We start from the raw sequence: 24,322 nt of genomic DNA, 5'->3' as shown, positions 1-24,322 counted from the left end.
GTGCCAATATTTTGAATTATTAGAATAATGATGTAAAAACTAACGCTCTTTCTTAATATGTTTTAACGATAATTATTAGTTATAATAAAACATAATTATATACACAAATCTTAAAAAAAAATCTAGTGATTTAGTGCCAATATAACTTTCCTGTTGAACAATGTCGAAACTCATCGCAGAACATGATCGTGAATGAGAGATGTGCGACATTGACTGTAACAATTATAACATTTAAACGATACACGTATCAAAACAGCGTGTCGTCTTAAATTGGTTTTCAACTTTCAACGTGTGAGATACGAAGTAAGTTCTTGCAGAACGGTTCTTAATTAATTTCTCTCTTTCAAAAATATACGAATGCTGAGTTTTATTAGAAACCAAACACATATGCTTATAAATATATATATATATAATATCGCTCGTTTAATATCGTGGTATTTAAAAATAAAGTATGAGTTTAATGTCGTAAATACAGTTTTTATTAAAAGTACTTTTGTTTGTTCGAGAGTTAGTCGAAAACGACCTGCGACCTGGTTAACGCTGCAAAGTTTTTTGCACGCCTCTACGAAACAATACATTCTCACGTTTAATTTCTTAAGGGCCTCAATTGGTATTTTTACGAGTGTGTTTATTACGTTCTCAATATGCGAAATGTCGACTATGCTTTTAAAAACCTGAGATTTATCACTTAGCATTTATGCGTATGTAGGTAACCGGCAATAGACTTTTAATTCCTTTAAACATTTTATTCTAGAAAATTTATATTTTATTGACATTGGACTTATATATACCGCAATCATTAAGTAAATATATATAAATTTATTATATAAAAAGTTTTTTATGTCAAATACTAACTAATTTAAAAAAGTAATGTACTTTGTCTGAATTGTTAGTTTATAACATAATAAAGCTTTCGTAAATTTAAATAATAAACCCTAATTAAAAAACAAAACCTTCACTATTATATACATATATTAATTCACAGTAAAAAGAATTATCCTATTTTTACAAAACAAATTCAATATAATATAATAATTATAAAGGTAATAATAATTCATCTACATTATTGTAATACAATCTAGTTATGCATACAAATATGAACTGAAATAATTTAAGTAATTCATTAAATAATTTGAATAGGGTTAAGAATCTAAAATGCCACAATGCACTCGATGTGTACACTGGCCATGTTTACAGTAACCGCGTCTGCCGTGTGGTAATATCGTAAAGTTTCAATAGAAGTGAGGTGTCACGCTCGGTGCCGTTTTGCCCCCGTTGCGATGTAGAGAGCCAGTACAGCCCAGCGGTGCGTGCGTGCGTGCCTAGTCGACCTCCGGTCGCAGCTAATATGATTATGACAGTGCTACGTGCCAACCCGGCTCCGGGAATCCTCTCACAAATATTCATTAATCTTTCACGGTCCGACGTCCGCCGCGATGGAGATTTAATCAGATTAAGGATCATCTTTTTGCGGGAAAAGTCATGCCCCTTTGTTGCTACTCGGCCTTCGCTCGCACTTTTGTGAATTTATGACAGACGATGTTTGTTCTGAATGTAAATAAGGTTAAAGGAAAGAGTGGTGCTTTTATAACATCTAAAGATTATACTATGCAAGTACCTATAGGAAACGGAATGTAACGTCGCACGCAGGGTACGCATCTGTGCTCGTAGACGGCGCCAAGACGACTGTTGGTGCCCGTGAACCGCGCGACCTCGCCACGCCGTCTGCCACATGCGGAATTTCCCATCGGAGCATGTATTCAAAATGTCAAATGGATTAATACTTCGATTTATTTTCTAATTTTCGTACTCGTATATAATTTAAATGAAATCGAAACAAAATATTTTTAATAAATATTTTTAAAAGTTTCTCGTATAACCTACAATTCTAGCCTCATAATTTTTTCCAATTTGGAAAAAAATATTAACACTTAAAGACCCCAGTCCAGTCGGTCCAGTCTTGTTGATTCATAGATAGCATGCGAAAAGCCAAATAAAAAGTAGAATTAAGCGCGGCGAAACGCGCGTAAAATTATTTTACCATTGTATGCAAATCGACGCCGCTGTGATTATTTTATTTCCTAAGAGCCCCAGAATATAAATCTTGCTTAAAAAACGAAACCAGTCTGCAGTTTAGTTGATATGTATGTGTTTAAAAAACCCTTGCAGCAGAAGAAATAATACATAATTATATTATGTGACTGCTTAATATAAACTCATCTGAAAAAGGTAAACGTAATTGATAGTCCGTAAACGTAATTGTAGTATTTAATCGACGTTCTATTTTCAGGACAAAAATACAAATTATTAAATAGTATTTCTGGTAAAACTTTAAATATTTAGAAAATAATGTTGACTACTTTTAATGCACCAGTGCTCTAGAATAATCTAGTTTGCGTCTAGACGCAATTATATTCCGTAAGCCTTAAGCTAATTGACATCTTAAATTTCAGCTGTTAGATAGAAAAAAATTTATTTTTGATAAAAGGCATAACTCATTTATTATAAGGAAACGCCTCATTCCCCGCGGCGCGGTGTCTAATGAAACTTGGCGAGCAAAAACGTAGCTTCGACGGGAATGTGTCGCCACCGCGTTCTGGGACGTGTACAGGCTATAAAAATACCGCCGGTCGAGGCCGCCTCTACCGTCTCCATTTCTTTTTAAATCAATTCAATCAACCACCATTCGATTGGCTCTTGACGCCCAAATATTGTGATACTCGAAATTCGAACCGTGGAAATCATAAATATAGGTTTGAAAGATGGAATCACACAATTTAGTATCATGACAACGGCAATTATTGGAGTATTGCACATCAGACGTCGTTTAAGCTAGTAACTGTGTAGCTTTATCTAGTCTAGGAAAGTAGATACAGTTATTCCTATTCTCGTAACATTACGTTTAAACAAACTTATTGTATATCACTAGTTGTTAATTTCTTGTGTTAAATAGACAAAAAAGCTGTCCTTAATCACGTGTTAGGTGGTTACAAAAAAACCAGCCGACAGCTCGATGTCTTGCAAAGTTAAAACAATTTTATTGTTATTTTAAATCGTGGCGGAGTCTACGGAGATTCAAAAGCCGCCGCTTTTTGTCACTGCTGTTAATTTCAGCGGACAATGGGGCGAGCGGTCGCCCGCGTCCGCACAATCAACTTGGCGTGAGCTCGCTTAATTGCTCTCTTTACCGCTCAATAATTTTCATTCCAACATCTCCATAAGTGTTTTGGTTAATTTAACTGTATGCAAATAACTTTCGGCCTTACTTATATGTAAACGTTTTAAACGGGCGATTAGTTAAACAATGCCGTTTTCTTCTATCATTTCAAATCAATAATGACAGAAAGGGAGACATCATTGTTAATCAGTCGCTAAGCAACGTTTATAAGTAAGGCCGTTAATATACTTCGACTTCGTTGTTCAACTGTGATAGTATAGTGATTAAAACAACATTAATTCATAGATAACTTTATTATAAATTTTATAGTAGTATTTTTTAAACTATATATACAGAGTAAGTAAATTTTTGTTAATTTATACAATATATTTGCTAGGCTTTTTGAAATCATCATAGAAATAAAACCCATGCTTCATGAACGTTTTGAAATAAAACTACGAAGATAAAATCTTGCAAAAAGTGAAATCAATTCGGCCACAAACCTGACCTATAGTTAACCTGAAGTTAATTTAACATTCGGCCTGGGTGGTAAGCAGCCACGATATTGTCTCGAGACATAACGGCTGATTTTACGATCAAATCGGCTCAGTTGGAGCTTAATGTAAAACCAGTTTAAATACACTCGTAAATCTTTCGAGCGCGTGCCCACGCGCAAATCACATTGCATCTCATAGGTGCTCAGGCTACACCCTGAACACTTCCACGTGTCAAGTTTTACTGCATCAATATCCAATTACAACTAAACTAAGTTTGATGTTTGAAAACAATGTTTAACAATTGTTGATATTATTATCTTCCGAATCCACAATTTCAAAATACTGATTAAATTTTACAACAGAGTGCCGTAACGGCCACCCAGTGTTACATAAACAAAAACAATGGATTCAATTATTCTAAATGTTAATTCTATTGGGCAAGAACGAGTGATCTTTGATTAAAATTGCTATTGTCGGGATGCATTCCCATGGTCTGGCGTGCGGAAATAATAGTGAAAATGAATCTGAATGCCTTCGTGTCTCGAGGTCACGTGAGCCCATAAATCCCGTCCCCCGATAGAACAATTAAAAGACGAGTTCAAAACAATTACGCAACGGTGGCCCTCAGGCTGCTCGTGATACCATAGAATACGGATGCGCAAATAGCACGGTTGATTTTAAAATACTTACTAACATTATTTCTCATTGTTTATCGGATTATTTATTTATCAGACTTCTATTTTCTCCAATACAGTTACCTATTATAAAGCCTTTAATAATAATTTAAACAATGAATAAACATTCCCAATTTCTTAGAAATATAAAAACGACGGCTAGCATGAATTTGAGTCGTTAAACTTAACATCTTCTGTAATTTATAAAATATGACTATGTTAGCACGGTTGCCTTTTATTCTTTGACAATATGCAGATGTGTGTCTAAGTACATAAATCGATTACAATCTATAGAATACAGATAGTTCAGTACAGTTTATCTTCTAGTAGCTTTGTCTAGTGTTAATCGAAATCAATTGTTTTAAAGCTATAAGTCATTTTAATCTTTAATTGAGACTCACAAACGTTCATATTTCCTCAAGGCTATTACAATACTTTATTTATGCACTAGTAATACCATCGCTGTAGATCTCTAGTTTTGATTTAAAGTGCAAAATGTTAGGTGGGAATAAATTTACATGATGTAATTAAGGTGAGGTGACACAATGGTTATGAAACGTGGATCTTTACTAAAGACTGCAGGCTCAAATCGGTGCGAATACTTAAAAAAATTTTAATCTCGTGATCGGCAAATATCGAAATTTGTGAGGATATGATGACGCTTTGATCAAAATATAGTGGAACTGCCTAGCAACTATATATATAATATATATATATATATATAGTACAATGCCGTTTTCTTCTATCATATAATATATATATATAGTAGCTCGGTTTTACCAGCGTTAAACGTTACTGCTCCGGCCCCGTGGGTCGCAGCGTTATGTTATATAGTCTATAACCTTTCAAATCAGACCTGTTAAGATTATTTTGTTCTAACAATGAAATAGACCTTTCAGCTTTATAATTTTAGTGTTTTATTATTTTATTGATTAATGGAGCAAGGTACAAATTATAGTAATATTAAGAATTACGAGCAGCTAAGTGTAGATGCAATATACTAGGTGTATATTGCATCGACACTTAGCTGCTCGTTATTCTTTAGACTTTGTATTATTTTATTTAAAAAAAAATCAGTTTATACAAGGGATTAATAAGCTTGTTATAACAATTAACCATTCGATTTGTATTTACATTTTCCTCAGAATATAAACCACTTGTGTTCCACATCTTTATAAATGCCTTAATGTTAAATCAGTTTTACAAAAACTTATACCTAAATTTCCTCAGCTCGTACTGAACGTCCAGGCAATCTGCATCACGGCTGATCCCATTTTAATGGAGCGCCCGGCAAACAAGCTCCCGAGCCGCTTACGGCAAATCCACCGAGATCCTATGCGCCACTTAGCTCCGACTATCTTTTATAGCATCTACTACCTAAATAAATGGTTATAAGTATTTTAACTTAAATTATCGTATGAGTTGCATTAGTATTACCCAAAATATTTGACATCGATGTTACGTCTTACATTTCACTATGACTTCTAATTTGTTTATTACGCTGTATTAGTGGGAATGTATGTGTATACAAAAAGGTATTCAAAACAAATGAGTAAAAAACAAAAGCAAACATAAATTTAAAAAAAATAAGAAAATTGCTAACTAAAATGGTAATATATTATGTGTAGGAACAAAGAACGAATAGTACTTGACAGAGTCATTAGTTGCTAATATGCGACACATTAAATTACCAAAGCATTGACAGCTATTCAGCGGACTTGGCTTGGAAGCCGCCACTCCTGCCTGTGAATCGCCGCTCGTCACCATTTATTTCACACACTTAAATGGGAATTAATCTGGTATTGTGCAGGTTGAACGCATTCAACGTTAATATTTCGCTTCGTATTGACAATATGCTCACAGGTCTTTGATTCATTAGCCGAGAGGCGAACGACCGCTGGATAAAAGATCTGCATCCCTCCATTCGTTCCATCGATGCACCTCCGCTGACCTGAGCGCTAACGAGTCAACGAAGGATAATGATCGCTTTCAATGGATATGACAGCTTAACTTGAGAAGTAGTAAATGTACAAAGACACGATTAAAACGTTTTTTTACTGACTGACCCGTTGACCAGAATGAGGAAAACGGTAACCCATATAAACTCTTTAAAATAAACAAAAGTCATTCGGCCTCGATAGCTCGAATTGAATAAATCATTCTCCATTTGTCTTCCTTAACAGGTAGATTTTTAAAATACATATATTTTTATGAATGCAAACCTAGCTTTACACGAGCAGAAATTGAATCCTAAACATGGGTCTCATAAATAATCGAGCCAGGCGCCTGTAAGACTACATATTGCTCAAAATCAACAACGCGGAAGTCATTTTAAGTTACAGTTATCTTGCTAGCCATATCTACAGTTTTCAACACGTGTTCGATATTAAAAAATTTAAAGAGGTGCCAGTGTTTGTGATTTGATACTATTAAATATTTGCCTTCAATGTAACAATTTTAGTGAAAGTAATAAAAAGCTTAATAATCTATATTAAATCCATGAACATCAGATTCAAAAACGATAGATATGTGAATTATGCATCTAACTTTACATCTTTAAAATTCATCTCAGAATATTAGAATAATATTGACACTTTTGTCATTGTAAATCCAAATGTCAGACAGGAATATAGCTGAGGTCACGTAGGCCTGTATTGATATGACTATCAATTTACATCTTCTAGTTACATAAAAATTCAAAAACAGAAAATTAGATCACCGTTCAACGAATAATCTGAAAACAGAATATTATTATCAATGACTGCGGCATTCAAAATTTTCCACGATTTGTATTCTGTCTGGAGAATTCGCCTCGTCGGATCCCGTAGTTCCGATGCAGGTTATTTTAAATGTAAAGACGGCGCATTGCATAATCACCAACGTGATTCGCCATCAGTATTCCTTAATAAATATTTATTTGTCTCGACTTTTTCATAAGGTACTTTGTATTTTTAGACGTAATTCTATTGTTCAATTATAACATTGGTTATTACTAAAAAGTACCTAATACCTCAAGAAATATCTTCAAGTATCGTTTGTTTATTTATCGCTATTATATTTATCATAATTGGAATGCAGAAATAAAATAAGTAGAATAAGTTTTTAAGTATTGTCTTAAGTAATAACAAGAATTCAGTCGTATACAAAATCTGTTTTGTTTTATAGTCTCATAAAACGAACATTTGTTCTGGTACCCATCATCAATGTGTGTTATCAATTTTTTCCACTGTGCTGCCGACTTCGATTTTAATATAAAGACAGATCGGGCATTAATTAAGTTGAGCTGATGAGTTCGCGGCGTCCCGCTCGCTCACCGCCCGCCGTCATTACGGGTACATGTAGAGGCGAGAAGTTTTTTTAATTCGTTATTATTCTGTGGCGTAAAGAAATGTTAATTCGAGGCAGCGTGAAATTAACAGCCGCCGCATTGCCCTTTGTAGGGCCGCGGCGGCTGACTTAAACACACAACGGGTGACGAGCTACACGGTTCTTTCATACTACACTCTCTTATTTGCACTCCATTACTCTTTTTATATACTTTCATTAAAATCTGAGCCGGTGAGTTGTTAAACATCAATTTACGATTACGCTCCCGAGATCCGCGCGTTACATTAATAACATCTTTACTAATTTACCGAGGTAATCAAGAGTCAGCTTTACAGTATTAGATATTTTTTTTGCTCACACCTGTATCTATATAAAAACCTTTGTTGGTAACTATCGATGAATCTTTTGTGCAACAATTGATGGCTCGACTTCTTATACGCCAATTATATCATCGTAACGATGTCGCCTATTGAAACATGAAATTAATCTTCATGATAATTGGAAAACATTTAAACGAATCGTTTTGTTTCAGTGGTACCGCGTTGATAAAAGTCGATTGACAGAAGATTTGCAGCAGAAGTTCGTCCAGTTGCAGCCAGATGAAGAAACAAAAGAGTTCCTCACCAACTCCATCGATAAGTCTACTTGGGTGTGGACTCAGATCTGGTACTTGCTAGCAAAGGCGGTGCTGAAACATTTCTGGACTATCACAGACATCAATGGGTATGTGCTTAATTATTAAAACCTATTTGTAATAAAAACGATAGAACTTTTCCCTAAAATGTTTGCCCAAATAAAAACATTAACCTTGGTAGTTAATGAATCACTTCTTACACAAACGATGAATTGCCATTTGAATCACGACAATGAAACATTATTAAGTGCGTCCAGATTCGTCCAATTACGCCAATTACAATCTCCTGGTAGGCATAAGTACATGTGAGTATATTATTTCCTCAACCATTGTGTCGTATCTGCACAAATTAACTAATTCGAGTCGCCACTAGTTACGAGCTTGTCGCTAGAACGTATATTTATCGATAAAACTATCACCATAAAATAAAGTGTTTTCGTGCTATTCGACCGTATCGCTTGTTTGTGTCTGATTAATCTTCTATCGTTGCAAACAAAGTGAATGAAGCGTTTATAACCTTCCAGGGCATTTATACCATTATGTCGTGATGTTTATTTTTAACAACGTTATATTAAGAAATGATAACGTTGATCATAAATTAGTCTTTAATAAAACGTAGAAACGAGATTATTGTCCTGATTTATAAAAACGAAAACGATAAAAATAAAATTAGACATACCCGCCAACAACGTAGGTAAGTTAATACTACTTCGATACCTACCTATACAGTATTCGTATTTGGGCCTTTTATTAAAAATTCCTGAGATGTATCCGAGCATAATACAGATATATTTTAATTTTGCACACCAGTATAATATCAATGAATATTTTACGCATTCTTCCTTACTTTGATTTATAATTGTAATTAAATAAATGAATTGACAAAATATCTTAGAATCTATATAATTGTTTATCGATATCGATAACACGCGATGGACCGATGCACTGGCCGCGTCCGGAGCGCGCTCTGTGAACGTGCACTGAAAACGATCGCGGCTCCGGGTGTCTATAGCCGGGCACTAATAAATAATTTAAATAAATTGACGGACGAGATTTACTCATTGGCTGTTTCCGTCTCTCAATTACGCTTTATTTATCACTTACTACTTGTCGACCAAAGCCCCGCCGCTACCGCGCAATCGCTCTGCATATTGCTTAGGTGCCACTAATTTTATTGGTACCGCATACGCTTCAATGTACCCAATTCATTGCTAATATACAATGACAACCATAACACAAATAACATCACTCTCGCGACAGATGTGGTTTTTTTTAAACCCACAATCTCCAACGCTCAAATAAGTTATTTATATATAAACTATCGTCTTATGGACAGTGATCCATACAGTATTTATTAATGTATTAAAGACTACTAATATTAACGACATACTGTACTAAAGCTATTATAATGCACACAACTATATTCTCTGAATTTTTCTATGTGTGTGTATGTCTTATCTGCAACCAATCTTATAGTCAATTTATTAACATTCTACGAATAAATCTATATGCGGTATACGTGTGTTCATTAATTAAGGGATAAATAATTCCAAAATTTTCACATCTTTGTCAGGAAACGGTTGTGACGTCAGTGTAGCTCCCCTTAAGCAAAATATCCGGGATATTAATCATTGCGCCATAGTTAGGATAAATTATTCAATGAACGCTCGCTTCAAACACTATTGCCTTTTCCGGTGTAAATGTCTAAATTAATTTATTATCAATTATTTAAAATGAAACTTTGATTTCCACCCAATAATTTATCATTGACCAAAACCGTTACATAATAGACGAATAGACATCTTAATTGAACCGCCTGTCAAATATGATTGCACAATAAAATTAAGAAAATTACAGAAGAATTATAGAATTTACAGAAACTTGAGTCGCGCGCTTCACTCTAACTCTTTAAAAAACAACGCATTTCAATCAGCGCGTCAGACGAGACGGTCTTATTGACATGGCCAATAAACTGCCAAAATCAATTGGTTTCACTCCGACAGGCGCGTTGTTGTCGCACTGAGCGACAGCCGTCGTTACAACTGGAAACGTTTGGGCTCACAACGCGCCAGATATCAGTCACGTTAACAAAAGGATTTTTGAAAATATTGACCGAGCACGAACACGTTCGATCGTGCTTTTAAAGATTGTACAAAAACCCACTTCGAATTGAACTCGAGTAAAGAGTTTCGTGTCAAACTCTCAATTAGAACTTAAGTTGAATTTAAATAATTATATAATTTAACGTCATTACTTTAAAAAAAAAAAGAGTATCTAATACCAGCATAAGTTCTGTAACTAAGTCGAATTTTGAAATCATACATGTATTATAAAACTATATTATGCAACTTACTTCCACAAACACTTTACAAGGTGGTAGGGCTTTGTGCAAACCCGTCTGGATAAATCTCTCACCAGATATTCTATCGCTAAATAGCAATACTTACGAGTAGTATTGTTGCGGTCCAGTTTGAAGGGTGTCTGAGCTAGTGTGATTACAGGCACAAGGGACATAACACCTTCGTTTCCAAAGTATATCTGTATTTCGTATGAATATAAATCTCATAAGGAACTTTTCCGAACTGATGACGTTTAAAACATTGCGTTAATCGCAATATTTTTTGTCAATAAATAGTACGTGATAAGAGAACATTTCCAATGTATAGTATATAGAATTTTATGTAGAAAGAAGTTGCATTAACACTTTCAATGTGACTGTATGACTCGGCAATCACAATACCTAATAATATCGGCGAGTTCGATGACAGTGATCGGGTGCCAATTCGCTGCCTCATCCGCGTTTTATGAGCACTCAATCAACTACAGAAATTACCTGTGTTAAGGCGGCGGCGGCGGCGACTTCAACTTCATCAACAAAGGATAGTGAGGCTGAGTGACTAATTGGATCTTGAATACAACAGATGATTATAAGTTCTTAGAATTCTCTAAGAGGAGAAAATATAATGCCATCGCTGATTTATGTCGATGTTTTATTAATTTTGATTGCAAATTATTGCAGAGAAATCCTAATTGTGATTATAAAGTGATTCGCTCGCTTTTTAAATTACACTCGTAAAAATATTTATGCAACTGTATGCAATCATGTGCTCATAGAACCTGTATGAATGTTATTTAATTTAACAAACTTTTAAAAATACTACTCCTATCCTCCTAACATCTATGGATTCCTATTGGCCGAATTATTACCAGGGCAAACAATCTAATATACCTTATAAACTCTGATAAACCAGCAGAAGGAAGTGAGCGCAACTCCAACTACTTTGCGTGCATTCCAAGGCACGGAAGTATAACCTAATAATAAAAATAAGTTAATTGTTAACTGGCACGTCTTTCATTAGAATCCAGAACTTGCAGCCTTATTACCTAGCTACTAGACCAATGAGTCCACCCGGTATAGCTTACAACCTCTTTTATAGTATAGTATTCCATATAAAAGCTATACAGGATTTTATTCAATTATCACGTGAAATACATGAGCTTAAAAAAATGTTTCGTGTATTACATACGACTATACATAATGTTGACATTCTCTTTATAAATTTACTTGGTTTGTAGGTCCTTGTGGTGTGGTTGGTACCACCCGCTCATCAGATTTTCTACCGTCAAACAGCAATTTTCAAAAAACATTAATAGCTAAAGAAAATTGTATATAATAAACACTCCCATAATAATATTGAATGCGAAAGTAAATTTGTGTGATTGTCTTTCTGTTATGCTTTAAAGGCTTCACATAGAAGCGATTTTGATGTAACTTGCTATGAAGCAAGCTTGACAAAGGCTACTTTTTATCTCTAACTCCTCCACCCTACCTAAAACGGGCAAAGCCGCGATCTGAAACTGGTATTAGATATTGTAAAAGAACACTTGTAAAAGAAATAATCAACTTGCAGGTTTTCTCGGTAGCTGATAACTTCATACGAAATAGACATTATGGGGTTGTAAAATGCTTCGATTTAAAGTGATTTCAAACTTGACGATTATTTAAATAAAGTATTACATTATGATAATACATAATACAACTTTCATTAAAGCTAATATAATATATTATTTAATTTACAATAAAATAATCAATCTTATATTTGCGCCACAAGAATATTTAAAGGAGTTAAAAGTTATTCTTATTCATGTTTCTTTATATTTTGTTAATATATGAGTCACGTCTCTTCCGTGTCAAGATCATTACATTAAGATTGCGGTAAGGGTATGTATAATTAATAAGCAAAAATATTAAAGGTCTCGCATTAATAAAATGCTGTTTGGACATTTTAATTACTTTGACCTTTTGATATTGCGCTAAACTGCCCATAAAGGCATTTAAAAACGTTTTATTCAGCGTCGAAATTGCGATTTCGAAAATCCCTAATTACGGTTCCAAATTATTATTGTACTTTTAATTTTTTAATTTACGTGTTTCGTCGTTCATTAACGTAGCAGGTATATTACCGTATATTACCGTGTACATTCGTTATATTTAAAATATTTGCGATATCGATGAACTAGTTTAAGGTGTTTAATAAATCGTCGCATTGTATTTATTTATTGTGGGTAGTAAACTGCCGTGTGGTCGCAGTTCGAGGCGGTCTCCACTTTTCAAGCGGGCGAGCGATCATTCGATAGTGTACCATTAGCGCGAAGACTCGCGCCGGCGTCCAATTGTGAGCTTAGATATCGCATACAAATGTCGATCGCCTCCGAGTACGCGCCCTCTGCTCATCTGCATTGAATCCCATTGTTACCTCTATTATTCGATATGTGCGTAATCGTTAATTTATAAATCGCATTTCGCCAGATCTCATCTCACTCATTGTGACCAAATGACAATATCGAAAGCTTGATCTTATCTAAAATACTTCGCTCGTAACAGTATTGAAACGAATACCATTAAATCATAAGCGTCACCAGGTTTGTTATGCCGTAGGTACCTCCATTGCATAACAAATGACTGAAACAGAAATATAAATACCATTTTAAATTAATATATAAATTATACGCTGTGTTTGAAATACCCTTGAAACATTTCTCGTTATTTATTTTGTTCTAGAAGTGGAACACATCTATCGCAAATCGAATTATTGTAATATGTGGCCTCGGATATGAATATATTTATTTAAATAGCATGCGTATGTATCGCGTATTGTTCTATATAATAGGAGCACTTATAAAACCGCGAAACTATTGGCTCAGGATGGTATTCACTTATTGTGTCCGTAGAGCGTAATTATCGACAAGCAGGCGACGGCGAGTAATAAGGGCTGAGAGAGCGTGCCGGGCGCGGGAGCGGGCGCGGGGCCGTCGCCGTAAAAAGCGCAAAGAATACACCTCGATATGATCGCACAAAGGCCGCTCCTGAATCCCAGCTCAATGCTAATTTCCACTATCGCGCTCGCCCTCATTCATTTTCAATCGAAGCCAGCCTCCGCTTACTTCTATTTTTTTAAAATCACATTAAAGAATCGAATATGGTGGTTGTTTTTTTTGCGCGACCGGTGCGTGCGACGCGATTTATTTATTTGCGAAGTTTTTTAAAGCGACATTCCGACTCGCTGTATACTTGTGTCTACCCGCAATTGGCATTTCGGGCTAAGCGCGAGCTATACAAAGTCGCCGGTTTTAACGGTTGTTTTTAACGCTCGGACCCTCTCGCGCAAGAAACGGAGGATACAAATAAATTATTAATCGTTTGTCCTGTCTCTTATAAATTAAAATCTGTCCTTTTTTTAGCCGAGCGGGCCCTGCATAAGAATTTTTTGGTCGTGTTAAGCTAAGCCGACTATCTCTGAATTTATTAAAAGCTTACGCGTGAAGACGGTAATTAAACCTGGTTTATAGTTAATACGCGATCCTGATTTGTCCGTATGTAAATTTACAACCTTGTCAGTTTGTATTTTATTCTGGCTAAGAAAGCTTTAATTACTCATAAAATATGATTCCCTCCTCACCGATTCAAGCCACGACATTTATTTTCAACAAAGATTAGCCAGCGGTCCAGAAAACATTAATGTGTAGAAGTGAGTGCGCAAACTAAGATGCACTCTCTATTTCCTCTACTCTCATAATCCGACGGGATGACAACCCGATACGAACGGAAAGTTCATGTGCTTTCCGAGGAATGTAAATACACCCCACTTTAAAACTTCGCTAGCTGCGACAATGAATTTCTTGACCGAAAATATAATATTTTTTGATGTACAGTTTTTAAGCTAACGACGAGATCACCGAGGCATTTAAAATGTAAAACTACACCTATTACCACAACAATAAAAAATGAAACATGCACGCTATATAATAAACTTCGACACTTAAAGAAATATGTAAATTTTTATATACTCAAAGCACGAAGAGATCAAAAAATTCGCGAAAATTATCTAATTACGTGTGTGCGAAGAAAAATCGCAGGTTGCTTTCGTAACCGTCTGGAAAATTACCGGCATAAATCACCCGAGCGGGGATGGGCTGATTTTCCATGCGCCATCTTTACGTTGGTATTATTTTGATTTATTTCTATACGTAATGAAAGCTAACGGCCTGTTTTCAAATAACGAAATCCAGTGATGTTTTCATTACAGCGGTATTATATTCACTTGTTATTAGGTTGTTTTAAACATATCTATATTATATATTTTAATTTTTTTATTATGTAGGCAGACTGGCAAATGAGCAACCTAATGCTAAGTGGTCACCACCATTCGCATTTTAAGAAATACTAACCATCCCTTAAATCGCCAATGCGCACCAACTTAGGAAACTAAGATGTTATGTCCCTTGTGCCTGTAGTTACACTGGTACTCACCCTTCAAACCGAAACAAAACAATACTAAACATTGCTGGTTTGCGGTAGAATATATGATGAGTGGGTGTTACCTACCCAGATGGGCTTGCAGAAAACCCTACTTCAAAGTGTAATATTAGAAATAGTATATAATAGCGAACAGCTTACATATAACAGAGATGTAGACCACAAATTAGGTGTTTTATAAACGAGTGTGAAAAATATAATGGTTGTTGCGGCTGAGTCGAACTATACCTGAACTAGGGTCCTGATCGTCTCAATACAATCTCGTTAACACCACACACCGCAATTGTCTGCGGTATAATTACGTCCATAACGATTGGATCTCCGTATCTGTTACAAGATGCCTTAAAACCTCTTTACAATAGCTTTTTAAACTCACTCGCCTATAATCATCGCCTGTATTTTGTTGTATATTGAAGAAATATTTTGTTAGAAAATCTGCTTATATATATAATAGATGCATTAGTTTATGATTTATAAAGAAGATGCAACACGTATGTTAAACAACAAGTTCGTTTTTTAAATTCAATGATATCAAGATATGAAGATACCGTAAATATTTTTTTATCAATTCACACAACAATAAAAACAAAACTGTATATTGGGCAATATTACTTTTGATTTTTTGCAAAAACATTGAAATCCATTATAAAATGCTGTACTGTCTTAATAAGTATTAAGCGTCATTAGCGGAATGGTTTACGGGCCTTTTAACTATGTAAAAGTCGCAGGTTCGATCCTGACCCTGTGGGCTTGTCGTCCCCACGGGTAAAAATATATAAACGGACATAACTAGTATTCTTTAAAAAAAAGAACAGAAATACCATTTTTAAAATAAGCAATGACAAAGCTTTCTTCACAAATCAAAATAAAAAAAAGTAAAAAAAACTTCGGATCATCTTTGAAACATTCATATACTTACTAGCGTCCTAAGCACAATACTTTATTAGAAACTATTACAAGTAAACTAAGCTGTTATTTGAATATAATACTTGAGCATGTTATGTATTATGCATTGCATTACATTTTTTATACGTAAATATCATAATATTTTACAAAACTTGTAAAAAAAGTATGAACGTATATCCGAATAATTTCATTAACTTTTAGTAATCATAAAACACAAATAACGTTGGAACTTATTTATGTTTTCAAATTCAGATTCGTTTATGTAATACAGAAGCATTACGCGTAATCCAAGTAAGAACTATAACCGGTTCGGAAAATAAATTACTCAGATCTGTGAAGAACCGGGGAGAGAATCTCATTGTATTTTGTTTTAATTTTACGAAATATCTTGTCAATACTTGCTATCTTAATCGTTTTACGGAAGCTTAATTAATTACGGCATTACTTATAAACGTTGCTTAGCGACTTTTTAGTTAAACATTGATGTCTCTCTTTTTGTCATTATTGATTTTACATTTGAAAGAAGAAGACAGCGTTGTTAAACTAATCACTCGCTAAACCCATTTATAAATAAGGTACATTATGTTTCGATGTTGCAAACGACATATTGAAATGATCCTCTTTAATGCATTTGTCACTTGGCGTAATAAATAATAGCTCTATTTAATTTGTATATTCGGAAACAAGTGCATGGTTTCGACATCTATTTCACGACTCGTTCCGCTTTAACAGAAGAGCGAAACGAACGAATTATTTTAATAGAAATGTGATTGTATTTCTTTTTTCAAATTTATATATTTATAAATGAAAATAGTACTAGTAAAAACAATCTTAGTACTTTTATGAAAAAAAAATAAGTAAAATAGTAATAGAAATGAAATATATATTACTTTATATAGCTGGTCGCGATGAAGTTTTAAAGGATTAGCCTTAGTATGTCTTTATTCAAAAGGTAAAGATACTTTTGTCCATCTTTGGATTATTTATTTATTTATAATATCATACAAAATATATAACAAATATAATAATATATATAATTAATCAACCTATAACTTAGCCGACGTGTGAAAGGAAAGCATTTTTAATAATTCATAAGAATAATAATTTATTTATTCAAGTAACAGGACTTACATTTAACAGTTTTTTGTGGTACGGTATGTACTTTTCTTTACCCCTGACTATATAAATGCAAAATATAAGACGTGATAGCGTAACAAACATACCCACTTTTCGCTTGTGACAATTGTTTTGTACTGTCAATTTAAATACAAATTAATTTTTTGTGATGAAATAATGATAATGATTAATTAATTGTGATTGAAAATATGTATGACAAATAACCTTCCAAATTAAATTTTTATGAATTATAAATTACTATACATATATTAACCTTGATGACACAAACTTAACTTTATAATTGAAGTTGATTAAGATTCAAGGTAACGATGTATGAAAACAAAACGATCTCGATGCTAAGTCACAAGAATTAACTAATGAAATATTTGAACGCGATAAAATTTGAGTCCGGACATTCACAACATAAGAACGCTAAAACTTTTAACGGCGGTCCGAACATTTCTTAATTAGAGTGTTTTTATTGAACAGCAAATTCGGTTAACTTTAACAAAGCGCTCCCTCAAATAAAAATAAAGCTGTGATTCGTGACGAATCGAGAAGGTGTTTCGCCTGATCCCTCGTAACCCTTTTTTTGACCGGTCCGACTAATCTAGTGATGGCCTCTCCAGTTTTTAATTAAAGATAATGTAACATAGCACACAATATAGCTACCATTTCGTCCAGGGTTGTCACATTTATATAAAAACGACCGGCATGCTTTTTTTTTTTTTTATAGTATAGGAAGGTGGACGAGCATATGGGCCACCTGATGGTAAGTGGTCACCAAACGCCCTTAGACATTGGCATTGTAAGAAATGTCAACCATCGTTTATAGCCAATGCGCCACCAACCTTGGGAACTAAGATTTTATGTCCCTTGTGCCTGTAATTACACTGGCTCACTCACCCTTCAAACCGGAACACAACAATATCAAGTATTGCTGTTTAGCGGTAGAATATCTGATGAGTGGGTGGTACCTACCCAGACGAGCTTGCACAAAGCCCTACCACCAATAAAATACCACCAATAAAATGTGACAATGCCGGTCGTTTTTATTGTTAATTGTCGTACACATGTTCAAATTAAAGCTTGAAAATGTCCGATAGCTGGTTAAAGGTAACCACTCCTTCTGAGGAGAAGGTTTACAGTTTAATTCACCACGCTGTTCCGATACGTAAACAGAAATTAAGCACATTAAAATTCAGTGGTGCTTGGGACGCTTAAACCCACAATCTTTGAATTAATAATTTCTTTTTTTAATAGTTTAAAAGTAACCACAGGCCATCTCACCTATCCCATCATGTTCAAGGTGAAGTTAATTCTTCGTAAAGTAGTTTTTAACCTTTGAGTATTTCGGCATTAAAGTATATGAATTTGTTAGTGATTCTCTCATACTGAATTAGTCCTAGTTTTTGAGCCTTTTTTGTTTTAATTTAGCGTGTAACGATGGGGCCGACATATATGCTGCCTATAAAGGCCCCTTAAAAATAAAAGAGAAAAAAATTAAAAAAAGTAGTTTTTTTTAGTTTGCAGATCCTTTTGTTTGGCATTTGTTTTAATTTTTAAGCTGTTTATGCCGTATATCTTTTTACTATTATATTTTTTCAATTATTATGTTTATTATATTATTATTATTTCATAGTATGTTTATTATATTTATTAAAAGTCAAAAACTATCTAGATAAAAAATTAAGTACCATTTCCCTTGCGCAACATTATCATTTAAAGGCAATATATATTATTTTTTTGTTAAGTATAATATATTTTACATAACGTGTCATTTATATATCGTGTCGTAAATCATATAAAACTTCACAATCGGAAAGTTTTTTTAAATCTATGAGATAATTTAGTAGTTAAAATTTTTAGATAAATATAATTTAGGCAACCCTGTGTATCGTTTCACATCAGTGGTAATTAGTAAGAAGCTCATTCGAAGTATGAATAGAAGCAACAAAGTCGGTAGCACCACGCCACCTCGAATATTAAATAATCAGGTAATACAATACACTATCCGCGTCAACTAAATTCAATTTTACGAACATAATATTTTTTTATCTATAATATTTCGTCTTGAAACGTTTTATAGAAATGGGAAAGTAAATTACCGTCTAATCGTAGAATCAAAATGTATCGTTATATGAGCAATTAGGATAAATATAATCCAATTAAATGTAATAAATTTTATATTACCTTTAAGATTTTTAGTGATAACTCAATCTGACATCTCTAATGTACTAAGAGCGGGACACGTGTAGGCACCGATACGCCGAGATTCGATCTTTGATTGTCGTTCGTTCGTTACCCAAAAAAAGTTACATTAAGATCTTCGTAATAGTCGACTTGATTACCATCTATGTTGAGTGGATGACGATTATTTCCGAGTCGGCTTCTTGATCTGAGAGAAATAAAATGCGTACGCGCACGCGTCGCCACCGGGTTACGCTGTCGTTAAGAAATTACCGTGCGCGCTGTCGACGTCGCCGATTTTATCGATGGAATTTATCGTCGATACTTAAGCCACTCGCGTACGGCCCTATGCTCTTCACGCAACGTGATTAGAAAAAAACGAATCGATGCATTGATTATATTATATAAAGTGCTATCGATAAGTAGATTACATTGCTAGATGTTTTATACACACGATAAATCAAATATAAGCCCTGGATTATTATGTATGTAAAAATGTTGATCATAAGAATGTTCATAATCGACAATCCACGAAAATAAAACAAACTTTATTAAATGTTCACTTTGAATTAATAAAATTTAAATAATAAATACTTAAGTATTGCGTTAAGTAAGGTTAACATCAAAATTAATAAAGAAATTGCTTACATTGAACGAAAATAAATATTAGTTACATTACATTCATCATTACAATAAATTAAAACACTGCAGTAGGTCATTACAATAAATTAAAACACTGCAGTACATAATATTACTTCTAGCTCGTTTGACATTGAATCGCAAGCACAACAATGACATTTCAGAATGTCTCTCTGAATAGAATGCTTAGTTGCACAATGGTATGAAGTGATTTTACCCGTTTCGTTTGTCTAGAATGGTCAGTGGTGTGCGGGGTGCGGGGTGCGGGCGAGGAGTGCAAGGCAGCACGGTAGTAACGAGTGTATAATTATTATCAGCGCGGCGCCGGTAGCCGAAAGGCCGACTCATCGTAATTTGATGGCGTCGACCGCCCCGCCCGCCCCACAAAAAACTAATTAACAAAGATGGACTCGACTACCGCTCTCACTGCAGCGCTGCACGATGCTCGCTCCGACGACGCAACCGAGATGAATTAAAAACAAACATTATATTTTATGCAGATGGTGGCTTTGTTTTATAAAATACCGTTTGTAAGTCGAGCACTAGGCTGTAATTGACTTTATACGTTTAGTTTGTAAAATCAAGAATTATATCGTGGATAGAATCTCCTTCAATAATCTACTTAGAATTTATTCCAGTAGATAGGTACATCTAATTTTAATTCTTTTACCAACATATAGTAATGTCAGTCAACATGCAATCTATAAAACAAGCGTTCGTCCGTCTGTCGAGTCGTCGGCACAAGTCAGTGACGTATAGACCGTTTGATGGATCACAGCCAAGCACGGTGAACGTACCCAAGTAAACAGTGCGAAGGCAATGGTTTTACAAGATATATGTTGCATCGAAGTTTGCAAAGAAACAACCTGTATGAATCTTATACAAAACTTATACGTTACTTATTTACAACAAACTTTCTTTACATGTTTTTATTGATATAATTGATAAGATCAATTCGTTATTGATATATATTCTTTCTGAATTTGTTTATGGGATCTCAAACGAGCAATTTTGTTGTTCCAATTTCAGTGTTTTGTTATATAAAGTAAATAGACTGTACTAACAATCTTTGCAACATCTTGTTGTGTTAATAATTGCTCATTTCATTGAAACATATTTCGTCTTCTAATTGATCTGTAGTTGATCCTATTTATAAACTATCAAAATATACGTAGTTGCTTAAAACAATCTAAAAGCCTGTGAATAATGACTTTTCGCCGGTCAGGACATGGTTACCGAACGAAAACAGTTCGCAAAACCCGATGACTGCCTACGATGCGTCAACAAGCCGGAGTTAATCCTTTTCATACTTATTTAAAGCTCGCGCCTCCTGCTTTAATATCGCTATTGTTCAACAAACTTGAATGTTTTTTTTTTTTGTTTTTTTTAAAGGTTAACTTGAAAGGCTGTCAATACTATTAAAAAATTTTTTAGATCGTTAATTATAACCTTTTTTATTTCGGTATATTCGTTTGAATACAAAAATATTTTGATGGCGAATTCTACCCGGAACGACGAAACAAAACAAATAGAACTTAAATTAATTAGCTATTTTGATATTTGAAATGTAACGGCGTCGGAATCGGATGCTTCATTAACGCAGAGACACGGCGACACAAAGAAATGTCGCGTCAAAACCATTTTCTGAGAAGCGTAGCGCTACCGGAGCCAAAAGGGCATTAATAAATACAAAAGGGTTATAAAAACTGTGACAGAATTAAGAACGGACGCGTTAAAAAGGGAGGTGTGCGAGCCACGGCGACGCGAACAAGTGAAACATAATGCGCGAAACAAAGCAGTCGGAGCGAATGCTTTAAATCATTTTTAATTATGTTATGGCGCGGCCGCTGCGGTACTGCGCGGCTTGGGTTACACACGAGCGAGCTGCTCGCGCGCCGCGCCGAGCGAGTGACTCACGAGACATGCGCGCCATCACTCGACCACCAACATGTCCTCCCACCAGCAATGTCGCATCCACTATACGCAATTTACATGCTTATCCATTATGATTCCTACTGTTATAGGAGACGATATTTCTCATTTCTTTAATATATTTTCCATTAAATGGCGGTAGCTATAAAAATAGTTCGTACGCCAAATTGAACCTGTTCATTTGGTTATGGAATGCAAAATGTGATCCATTTTTAGTAAGACTTCATAGCAATATGCCTTCTAGGGTTAACGGCTGTTAATCTCATGACTTGAAGATTCATGAAGTCTAACTTCAAATTAGGATTTATAAGCAAAAAAATCAACTGTAGATTCATGAATTGGTAAAATAAAAAAAAAACCGGTTAATACGTCACTTTCTTGAAAGAGAATAAATTCCAAGACGTAACGAGAATGCCAAAGCTTACAAACAAAAACGACTACCGTGATAGAAGTTACTGTTGATATAATTGAATGTTTCGAAAGCTGACGATGTTGTGTAGCATAAAGCAGGTATTATTTAAGAGTACGTAATACCGTCGGGTGGCTGATAGTCATTGTTGCAGTGTTATTTCACGCCGGCTTAGCGGACGCTCATCCAAGTACTTTACCGAGTTATAGTATAAGTTTCTTGTTTGCTGGTAATCACTTGGAATAGTCTGCCGGTTATCATATTTAACTGTAGGCTGTTGTAACGTGTTACTTTTATGAGTTTTTTTTTTTTATTTGGTTACCAAATATCGATGCTTTTATCATTTTGTACACCTTTATTATAATTTTAATTTGGTTAATGACTTGCAGTCTGCAAAATAACAGCCGGCAAATTTTCTGCTGCTGGGCAATGGCCCACTCTTCGAGACGAATTATAAACTTAATTTAAACGGATGAAAACTCAGTAGTTTCTGCCTGTAACCTGCGAATTTCTTTTGCGGTGAGAACCTACTGGCTCTCCGTATATTTGTTTATTATAACCTACGAGATTCATCGCAAAATTGTATAAGCTTATTAATTTTTAAAAATATATATATTTATCTCTAGATTTACTATTATCTAATTCGCATAGAAAAACCTCAATTATAGTTATGACGTTCAAAACTGTCAGCGAGAAGTAACTTCTATATTTTCTAGATAAAAAATAAATATGTAATATAAAACTCTCGGCGCATAAAAATACAAAAATAGCATCGGATCAGATGTCGTTATAAAAATGTCGTAAGTTAATGTGGCTAATGTAATCGGTTTTATAGTTGGCCCGCGTATACGACTGATGGTACGACGTGTCGCAATAAACGCATTGCGCCCGCGCCGGGACTCCAACGATCCATGACGTTTACGATGACGCTGCCTTCGCGCTACCAATCGTTAATTATTTCTGATTTTAATTGCTCACACATTGGAAACCGAATCAATATTGATTCAATATATATTTATTATTGTTTCTTAATTACATTTCTAGTTTCTTATATTATGTTATTAGAACAATTCGAATGAACTGTACCCTTAAATATTATTATATCGTTATAATCAAGACTACAGTTAAATAGTCCTTTCGAAATTCAAATAAAAAAAAAATACATTTTCTTTCTATTGATGTATTGAATTAAGGTTAAGTCAACATAAGCCCTTTATATAACTTAACTATTGTATTCAATATAAAATACAACAGATATTATCCTTATTGAATTGTACTACGTACTGTATCCTTTTTCGCGAACACTAAATTTTCCCGACGCTTTCAATCGAGTATTTGTAACGGCACATCGATTCAGAACTTTAAAACAACCAGGATTTAGTTTGAGAATATACGTCGTGAATAATGCGTTAATTTTATTTCCTTAAGTACCTTACTAGGTAGGCTAAAGCTTAGAGTAACTAAATATATCACTAACTTTAAAACAGATATTGCAATATTAATCTAAATGTTGTGTCATGCAATGCGTGATAATAATAATAATAATAAATAATACGTGATAATAATAAAATATAATAATATTAATAAATTATAACGTCTAGCTTGTTTATGGAATGCCAGAAGCAAATAGTATCAGCTCGTTAGCTAATTTGCCACAGACGATATCAGACGACGACAGATTGCACTCGGGCAGCGGCTTGCACTTGGAATGCATGACCGATCGTTGCGAAGGCGCAGGAAAAAGCGCTCGGTCGGTGGTGAATGAAGCGATTAGCGCTGAATGGTGGACCGGCACGCGGAACCAAGCGCGCGTCACGACGCGCGACGCTCTGCCACAGCGCGCTTTGTCTCAGCGCGCTTGACCCGTGCCCCGGGCAAAAACCTCACTAAAAACTAATAACGAATCGTAAAAACCCACCGGACCACTTTTAATTGGATAAAAAATGGGATCGGACACGTTTTTATCGATAAAAATAACGTTGACAAATTCTTTTTAAAGAACTTCTTGTGCTGTTTCACTAGCT

At 34.5% G+C, this 24,322-nt stretch overlaps 1 protein-coding gene across 4 annotated transcripts in view; it reads left to right on the top strand.

The window, feature by feature from the left end:
* Positions 1-24,322, top strand: part of LOC126774412 (protein-L-histidine N-pros-methyltransferase) — a 47,460-nt gene that overhangs the window by 8,636 nt on the left and 14,502 nt on the right. For all 4 annotated transcript variants that reach the window (XM_050495930.1, XM_050495932.1, XM_050495931.1 and 1 more), the window contains one exon: positions 8,188-8,378. In XM_050495930.1, coding sequence (XP_050351887.1) covers positions 8,188-8,378 — 191 coding nt within the window. The remainder of the gene's footprint in view (positions 1-8,187; positions 8,379-24,322) is intronic.

The sequence above is a fragment of the Nymphalis io genome, chromosome 16 (genome assembly GCF_905147045.1).
Source record: "Nymphalis io chromosome 16, ilAglIoxx1.1, whole genome shotgun sequence".
In the NCBI taxonomy this organism is placed as follows: Eukaryota; Metazoa; Arthropoda; class Insecta; order Lepidoptera; family Nymphalidae; genus Nymphalis; species Nymphalis io.
This window is presented reverse-complemented; position numbering and strand designations above follow the sequence as displayed.